Genomic DNA, 9,768 nt, shown 5'->3' on the forward strand with positions numbered 1-9,768 from the left:
GCAATCTCCTCCCCACAAATGGTCATATTCTCAAAAAATCCTTCTTGACCTGGACCTGAAGTAGGGCTGTCGGTGCCACAGTAACACACAGGTCAGCACGGAGGCTTCCCCTCCGACCTTTGTGTTATTGCGGAGCCGACAGCATGTGCCCGCTCATTTGATCGATCGGGGGTCCTGAATGACTGACCCCAGCCGATCAACTATTGATGCCCTATACTGAGAATAGGTCATCAATAGTACTTTACTGGAGAATCCTTTTAAGTTTGCCGCTTGCCAGTACTGCTAGGGCTCTAACATGTTTCCAACCTATACCTTGACCTATGCCACTCTGTAGTCAAACAGTGATGTATGCTGCCCGCTGGTCACACAACAACCTTCAACATCACATATTTGCATATTAGTTTGGTCTGCTGATTTTGTTTTGTAACCCTTTGTATGTTTACAGGTCGTGTGTAACAGTTTCTCTTCGGTGAGACCAAGACACCAGTGTTTTGATATCTTGCAGAATGCGGTCATTAAACATTTGGTAAGCTCTTCTGAAATCCTGTATTATCTCCCTTATGTAGTGACAATACCAGAGTAGCCGATGGGTGATGGAAACCTCGGCTGCAAAGATCCTGCAACACCAAATGTATAGAACACAAAATAGCTATATTTATGAAATCACTGAAAGACACAAAAGATGAAGAAAAAACCCTAAAAAGCACAGCGTTTCCCCCCTCCCCACCAAAAAGCTATCTATCCCGAGGATAAGGGAATCACTTGTTGGGACTGTAACACCTCTTTAACCTCTTCATGACGCTGCCCCCCCCCCCCCCCCCATTTTCGTTTTTTCCTCTCCCCTTTAAAAAAATCATAACTTCATCGACGTCGCTGTATGAGGCCTTGTTCTTTGCGGGACGAGTTGTAGTTTTTAATGGAGCTATTTAATGTACCGAAGAATGTAAAAAAAAATTATAAGTGGAGTAACATGAAGAAAAAAACGACATTCTGCCATCTTTCAGTGCGTCTTGTTTTTACGGCGCACAAATTAAAACAAAAGCGACCTGATAACTTTATTCTATGGGTCAGTGCGATTACTACGATACCAAACTTGTATAGGTTTTTTTTTTACTATACTACACTTTTTTTTTTTTCTCCCCAAAGACATTTAATTTTTTTCAATTCTTTTCTGCTGCATCTTCTGCGCGCAATAACTTTTTTATTTTTCCGTTGACGTAGTTGAGCGAGGGCTCATTTTTTGCGGGATGTCCTGTAATTTCTGATATTACCAATTTGGAGTACATACGACTTTTTAATCCCTTTTTATTGCGTTTCTTCTGGGAGACGGGGTGACTGAAAAATTGCATTTCTGGTGTTCTTTATTTTTTTTTTTTCGGACGACGTTCAATGTGCGGGAAAAATAATGCGCTACTTTGATAGATCGGACTTTTACGGACGCGGCGATACCAAATATGTATTTTTATTTTATGATTTAGATTTTTTTAATAATCAATATGATTCAAACTTTTATAACTTTTTTTTCACAATTAAAAAAACTCTATTGATTTTTTTTTTTTTTTTTACTTTACTTTTAAGTCCCCCAGCTACAACCAGCGATGCTTTGATCGCTCCTGCAGTATGACGTAATGCTATAGCATTACGTCATACTGACATTTGACAGGCAGTCTATCAAGCCCCCCCACGAGGGTGGCTTGATAGGCAGTCTGCTAAAGCAGCCCTGGGACCTTTTCTAAAGGCTCCTGGCTGCCATGATACCTGCACGGCTCCCCCGATCTCACCGTGTGGGGGGGCCGTGCAGAACCCCCGAACATTGTTCAGGGGGTTTAAATGCCGCTGTCAGGATTGACAGCTGCATTTAAAGGGTTAATAGCCGCGAACTGCCGATTGCGGTTATTGCCCGTGGGTGTCAGCTGTAGTAAACAGCTGGCGCCCGCGCTGTATGCAGAGAGGTCGACCTGCGACCTCTCTGCATACATACCCCGACGCTCCAGGACGTAAATGTACGTCCTGGAGCGGGAAGGGGTTAAAATGCATAAATTAGTGAATGGAGTCATATTAAAAATAAGTATTTGAGACGTAATTCATCTAATGCACCCTACAACATAACTGATCCAAAAGCAGCCGGTATCACTCCATCGTGCCATGGGTAATACTCTGCGCCCCCAACGCACAGTTTGCCCGTAGCTCTGATGCCTCTGATCCCAAAGACAACACAAAGCTGCGGCCACAACCCAGCTTCAAAGCCTGCCGCTAAATGGTGTGAGCAGCCACTGCGAAAGTGGCGCAACTGCCTTAATATTACTGTTTCAGGGCTGACAGGAATTTACTTATTTGCCACAGAAACTCGCTTCAGTTTTTTTTTTTCTAGTAGAAAAATAGTTATAGTTTCTATATAATTTTTGTACTTCTTAGTATGAATGATATCCAGGTTTGTCTTAATTGCTTCTACTCTTCCGTAGGGCGGCTTGGCGGTAGTTCCTGACAGTACAATCGGATCGGTTTTGCATGCTGTAAATAATCTTCTTGATCAAAGCTGCCACCCAACGGAGAGTTTTCACGTCTTCTTGGCTTCCAGCTGTTACAGTGTGTTTCATTTCTTGCTGACGATTGAGAAGGATGTTGCACATGTACAGAAAAGGTAAAGGAATTAAACACTACTAACCCATCCCTTCTGTCCTCTGCGGATCCAGCGGCAGTCTGTGTACTAGCGTACTTACTGGCACTGCAGGGAACACTTACCACAGATTACAGCTGATCACTGGGGGTTCCAGTAGGCGACACTTGGCGAACAACTTATTGTCAAGCTCTTTAACAAGTAGTTATAAAAATTGGAGAACCCCTTTAACTCATTATGGGCCAAGCGCAGGAAATATACGGCGCTTGGTCCTGGGATTAAAGCCCCACCGATAGTAAAATTATGGCAGGGCTTTAAGCCTCCTGCTCTGCAATCAATCAGAGGAAGGATGAGTTATCAGCTGTTTGTAACAGCTGATAACCCGGAGGAGAAGGCAGGAGGGGTTTTTAACCCTTTCTGTCTACTCAGTGAGCACTGTGTACTGAAAAGTGAAAGTGCAACTTCCACTACACGAGCCGGCGGTCATGTGACTGCTGGGAGCCCCTGCTACAGCAGAACTACAGGGTCATACTAGACCCTGACCAGCTCTGCCAGTGACTATTATCACCACAGGGGATGTTTTCCCCTGTAACTGGGGCTCCTATGGATACCCCAGCTAGAATGCAAAAGTGTTAAGTGAAAATAAAAACAAACGTGAATGTCCCCCAGAGGTCTTATATGACGTCATGGGGGACATAGATAGTAAAAAACATGGTTGCATACATAAGTAAAACAAAATTACAGACTAAAGCAACAATATATACATAAGAAAGAAAACTCAAAAACGTAGTCCAAAACCATACATGATATATATCAAAGCGTCCGAAACAGATAGAGGAACACGTCCCATACTTTTATTTTAGCATAAATATACTAATTTTTATAAAGGCATAAATCATTTTTTAGCTTTTTACCCCAATAAAACGGAAAAATAAGTCAGTGAGAAAGATATTTTAAAAATCGCCCTGTATGTCACGGAAAAAAAATCTCAGCAAAAATTATTTTGGTAGCTAAAGGAAAAAAAGTAGGGCAGTTAGAACACCACGTGGGTAAAATCCCTAAAAAATGCCTGGTCCTTAAGGGGTTAAAACTGTCGGATACATTTAAAACTTAAGTTTGATCTTTGCCCAGTTCTTATTAGGAAGTCTTTTCAGTAAATGTCCCTGAATTCCCTCCATGCTTCCCTTTCAGGGATTCTCTGTGGGGAGAGTGCATCTCCTTGCTCTCCTTGCTGCCAAGCGTTCTGAAGCTGATGTTGCAGAATCTTCAGGTTAGTCGAGCGTGCCAGGAGGAGCTGCCAGTCATCGCCCAGCTGCTCCGCCTGCTGCTCCAGAACACCCAGCTGAGAAGTCACATGATGACCCATGCCTTTCTAGTGCAGCAGACCCTTCAAGACGTCATGGTATGAGAACTTAAGATTTACTGAGTGGGATGATTACCGTGTTAATTGCTAGTGAGAAATATGTTCATCCATTACTAGGAGCTCAAGTCAGGAGGTATAAGCTATATTAGGCCTAGTTCAGGGCCCGAGCGAGCGATGCATGACCCAGGGAATCGCATCAGCTTACCCAGAATGCTGGGACAAATACAATAGCTGATAAAAAAAAAGGTACACTGATTCTCCCAGTTGTCCTGTTCCCTTCTAGCGTTTGGGGTCACTGTTTTATTTGAGAATGTTATACAATTGGTTTTCATTACTTTACAACCGTGGCCATACAACACAATATTAGAGGCTGACTTATGTGTTTAGCTAGAGGATGATTCATTAGCCTAAAGGGTTCTTTCTGAATGTTGACACACATCTCAGTTCTCATAACATTCCCCATGACCTCGGATCCTCAGTGGTTGCTGTTTGCATGCGGTTTCAGCTCAGCTTTCCATGTTGATTTTCCAGTTCTGCTGCCCTGCTGTATGCAATCACATACGGGTGGAGGGTGTTGTCTAGGCATCCGGCCAAGACTGCTGCTTCCCATGCTGCCTTGTGTAGCCCTACGACAATCGGCTGCAATGCAATATCTGAATTGCTGCCTCTTTGTAGCATGTGGGAACTGGCCGTGTCTGAACATCCCTGTTACTGGAGAAGCCAAATGCCTAACGACAAGCAGTGGATTGCAAAGCTGCTGGAAGGGAGACCCCTAGTAGTGGTCACTTCAAATTTGATTTTCGGTGGTAAAACAAAAAAAAAGTAATACAAGTAATATTACAGGATTGTTGACACAGCATAAGGGCTCGTTCATACTAGCGCTTTCCATCTTTTTCGTTTTTGTAGCACAGAAATGGGGGGAAAATTGACTTGATTCAGTTTTAATCCTATTGATTTCAATGCGGTTTTAAAATAAAAGAAACCTCAGTTTGCTTCCTTTTATTTGGCTTCTGTCTTTTGAATGGAACAAATCGTGCAGTTTGAAGCCCTGTCAGCCCTTTTTTTTTTTTTCTGCTTAAGGCCCCGTGCACACGAGCGGAAATTCCGCGGCGGGATTAACAAACGCAATCCTATGCAGACGGCCGCGCGAAATATCGTGCGGCAAACAAATCGTGGCATACTCTCTTTCTGTGCGGGGCTTTGCGAGCCCTGCACAGAATTGTCACTCGCCCGCCGCCGGCTCTGGTCTGCGCATGCGCCGGCTGCCTGGCAAGCCGGCACATCAAACAGCCGGAGCCTGCGGGCGCGGGTGAGTACGCGCTGGTCCCTGCAGGCGCTCGGGTCGGGTCCCGCGGCGAGAATTCTCGCCGCCGGATCCGACCCGCCTGTCTGCAGGTGGCCTAAAGGAACAGAATAAAGCTGAAAACCTTTTTTTCCTTTTGCTTTCCATTTTTTAAAACCCCCTTTGAAATCAATGGGGAGAAAACAGATCCTATGAATTCTGTGTCTCTGCTCCAAAAGCTGAACCGAGAGCCTGAAGCCTGAACGATAAAAACACACTAGAGTGAATGAGCCCCGGTCTTTTAAAAATTGCTGACCTATCGACAGGGGCCTGCATGGGCCTATGACTGCAATACCATACATGGCCACTGGACAATGTATGTAGCTGTCTGTTTCCTGCTCCATACAAGACAACAGCTGGCCTAGTGATCAGCTGGGGTCCCGGGCAGCAAACCTATTTACTGATAGCTATTGCTAAGGCATCAGCTTTTAAGACCTGGAATACCCTTTAAATGGGCCACCGTTGCTAGTGGGGGGGGACAGGGTTCAGTATTAGGCCCCATTCTGTTCAATATATTTATCAACGACCTCATAGAGGGACTGCACAGTAAAATATCAATATTTGCAGATGATACAAAATTATACAATATAATCAATGCAACGGAGGACAATGTGTGGCTACAAACGGACCTAGATAAGCCGGGGGCTTGGGGAGAGAAATGGCAAATGAAGTTCAGTGTTGATAAATGTAAGATTATGCACATGGGCAGGAGAAACGGATGTCACCAATATACACTAAATGGGGTACTGCTAGGGAAAAGTGATATGGAAAAAGACCTGGGGGTACTAGTGGACTGTAGACTAAACTGGAGTGACCAATGCCAGTCAGCAGCTGCAAAGGCTAATAAAGTCTTGGGGTGCATTAAGAGAGGTATAGGGGCGAGGGGTGAGAACATTATCCTCCCACTATATAAGGCACTTGTCAGGCCTCACATGGAATACTGCGTACAGTTCTGGTCACCGGTGCTCAGGAAGGATGTTACAGTGCTGGAGGGGGTTCAAAGGACGACAACTAAACTAATAAATGGAATGACGGGACTGGAATACCCAGAGAGGCACCAAAACTGGGATTATTTACCCTGGAAAATGGTGGCTATGGGGCGATCAAATAACTATGTATAAATCCATGAGGGGACGATACAAGGATCTCTCCCATGATCTGTTTATACCCAGGACTGCGACTGTAACAAGAGGGTATCCGCTACGTTTAGAAGAAAGCAGGTTTCATCACCAACACAGAAGGGGATTCTTTACTGTAAGAGCAGTGAGACTGTGGAACTCTCTGCCTGAGGACGTGGTGATGGCAAGATCCATAGAGGAGTTTAAAAGGAGACTTCATGTCTTTCTAGAGCGGAAGGATATTACAGGATATAAATCTTAGGTTAATTGTTAATCCGGGTATACAGGCAGGTAGGAACTATTAGGGGTTGATCCAGGGAACAGTCTGATTGCCATTAGGGAGTCGGGAAGGAATTTTTCCCCCTATGGGGCTATTTGGCTCCTGCCTCATGGGGTTTTTTGCCTTCCTTTGGATCTACAACACAGGAGGATAGACAGGCTGGACTAGATGGACATTGTCTTCATTCGGCCTTACATACTATGTTACTTATGAACATTTCATGTGTTAAATCTGTATGAAATGTTACGTAACTTTGTAAATCTCTTCCCCTACTTATACATGTGGTGCGCAGAACATGGGGGCAGGTCTCTACAGCTCTGAACATACAGACGGCTGTCCTTGTAGAATGTATATTATAGAAAAGAACAATGTAGCTTCACTGATATTGTTCTCTCCTCCTGCCACAGGAAGTTAACGGGTTCAACCTCAAAGTAGACTTTGGCACATCTATGCATATAGTGTTATAAGATTAGACCCTATTATATGACACCATCATAGGTCCTGTCAGCACATGACTGCTGTCCGATTCTGCGTTTTTTTGTTACTAAAGTGAAGCAGCACGTGTGATTAAATCATTGTCATGTGATCAGGGGCGGAGCTAAGAGCCAGTAACTGATTACAAGACACTGACATCATCACAGGTGCTATCAGCACAGCCTGTTGTCGGGCTCTGCATGTTTTATGCTTTACGACCTGCGATGACATCACAGTCGTGGTCAGGGGCGGAGCTAAGAGCCAGTAACTTATTACAAGACTGTGACATCATCACAGGTGCTGTCAGCACACAGCTGTTGTCGGGCTCTGCATGTTTTATGCTTTACGACCTGCGATGACATCACAGTCGTGGTCAGGGGCGGAGCTAAGAGCCAGTAACTGATTACAAGACTGTGACATCATCACAGGTGCTGTCAGCACACGGCTGTTGGGCTCTGCATGTTTTATGCTTTATGACCTCACCGCCGTGGTTAGGGGCGGAGCATGTAACTCACAGTCACACACGGACTCACGGACAAGTAGTAGTTAGCACTTTGAAGAGATATTTTGGGAAATGCTTGTTTTCTGTACTTAGAAAGACATTAATTTTCTTCTTTCCTTTCTGTCCCAGAATATGAAGAGCTGTGAGATCCAAGAGCAGTGGCTGATAGACCTGCAGTATTGCTTCAACGTTTACCTTACCAAACAGATCCAAGAATAGTCCGGAGCCCGCTTAGAGGGGCTTACTATTATTTTTGGAAGCTGGATTCTTTCTTCACAATGTGATGAACGGTCTGAAATAAAACATGCTGTGAATTACGGAACTGAACACGTTTGACCAATGCTGGCCGAGGATCGCCTGTTGTTGCCGACTTGTGTCTGTTCATAGAGTTCTCCTTTGTTTTGTTCTTGCCGCGCTCTTCTGCTTTCCGTCACAACATCTTACAGCTACATCCACATTCTCACTTGCCGCATCATGAGGAGTCTGATGCCCATAAATCTAATATTTAGAACGATCCTTTAGTTGTGAAATAGGCCAAAATCTAGATTGGCAGACTTCTTCTTCAGTAAAGATCTCCTTGATTTGTCTTTGTGACAAATGTTTATCGCTCTTATGGATTTACTGGATAGAATAAAAAACCAAGTAACTTTGCAAGTGGACTTGATTAAAAATCTATCCTTCTGTCTCTTAGGATTTGTATCTTTATGCCTGCATGGGTACGGAGTGATGCAGCGGTCGTATCCCTCCCTTGTGTTTGGCCTTTGCTTCTCACCAACATTCAGTAAGCAATTGGAAAGCAGAATGCAGGACTAGTCTATACAGGGCTTGTTACTAGTCGGTCTATGGAAACGCACAGGAGCCGCAGACACAAAGGGGTTCTTCCTTTATTGTAGATCTATTAGTGGAATAAAAAGTGGTTGCACAGGTCTTCGCTCCGACAACGGTAGCAGTCCTTGTGCTTGCTTTCATGTAAAGCTTCCACATTGAATTACCCTAAAGAGCCAACAACACGGAGTGCCGGAACCTTCTAATATAAACACTTAGAGTTTTGTAATTGAGTCTTGATCTTTCGCACCTTGATTGTGATTTAGCTGTACATATCACTTCTCTAAGGTTGCCTATATGTAGGTATATATGAGCATCAACCCCCCAGGACCAACAGCCGTTGTGCAAACGGCGTCTGTAAGAGCGCTGGCAGACTGCGGCACGGTGTTGGTTCTGTAGGTTGGGACCCGTGAAGCGTGCCACTCCTTTACTTTGCTGAATCTGCATTACTTTTTTCTTCTAGTCACAGACTACACGGTAAATGTGTTCTTCCTTCGGGACAATGAAATGTTTTTTTCTCATCGTTTTGACCGATTTGTCCGTTTTGAACTCCAAATGTTTTGCCTTTTGGCAAAAATACAACTTACTGTAGATACAAATTCAAAGGTTTCAGTGAAAATGGCCTCTAATGTACAGAAAGCTTGTCTCAAGTGCTTAAATAAAACTTGCATTTTAATGTTATTTAAGTATATTTTATTGAAAACTGCAATTGAGGTAAATAAACCCGCTTTGTACTCGAACACCTTGTTTACCAGTGAATCGTGCCTTGATGTCACCCTCTTTTCACAGTCCCCTCTGATGTCGGCATCAGGTATTCATGGATCTGTGCAGTAGTTGGGGGGGGGGGGGGGGACTTGCATTTCATTAGTAGCAGCCAAGCATTGAGCACTACAGGAAGTAGTCCTGGATATTTATGAGCTGCAGGGTTCACTCACCGCACCCTCCAGTCACTGACTCCCTATGACTGTACACAGAGATGGTTGCCAACCGGTGACAGCAGGGCGGGGCGGGCGAGGCTCGCTGCCAACTCATTTGTATCAATATTAATAGCAAGACGTATTCTGCTACTTTGTCCCCAACTGCTGCACAGCTACACACAGCAGACATATTGGTAGTCCCCGCGTCCGCCATTATCTTGTGCTGCTCTCAGAGATGTTGACAGATTCCCTTTACACTTTTCTCTCAAAGAATTCCCCATTACCGTTGATCACAGGAAGTCGAAATAAATCCGTCTTCATTACAAACTA

The 9,768-nt window shown here is 44.3% G+C and overlaps 1 protein-coding gene across 1 annotated transcript in view; it reads left to right on the forward strand.

The window, feature by feature from the left end:
- Nucleotides 1-9,261, forward strand: part of TEX10 (testis expressed 10) — a 50,226-nt gene extending 40,965 nt beyond the window's left edge. Inside the window, exons 11-14 of the mRNA XM_066584855.1 lie at nt 446-526; nt 2,463-2,641; nt 3,809-4,019; nt 7,826-9,261. Of these exons, the coding sequence (XP_066440952.1) occupies nt 446-526; nt 2,463-2,641; nt 3,809-4,019; nt 7,826-7,915 (561 nt within the window). The 3' untranslated portion in view covers nt 7,916-9,261. The remainder of the gene's footprint in view (nt 1-445; nt 527-2,462; nt 2,642-3,808; nt 4,020-7,825) is intronic.
- The last annotated feature ends 507 nt before the right edge of the window (nt 9,262-9,768 follow it).

Source organism: Eleutherodactylus coqui, chromosome 12, assembly GCF_035609145.1.
Source record: "Eleutherodactylus coqui strain aEleCoq1 chromosome 12, aEleCoq1.hap1, whole genome shotgun sequence".
In the NCBI taxonomy this organism is placed as follows: domain Eukaryota; kingdom Metazoa; phylum Chordata; class Amphibia; order Anura; family Eleutherodactylidae; genus Eleutherodactylus; species Eleutherodactylus coqui.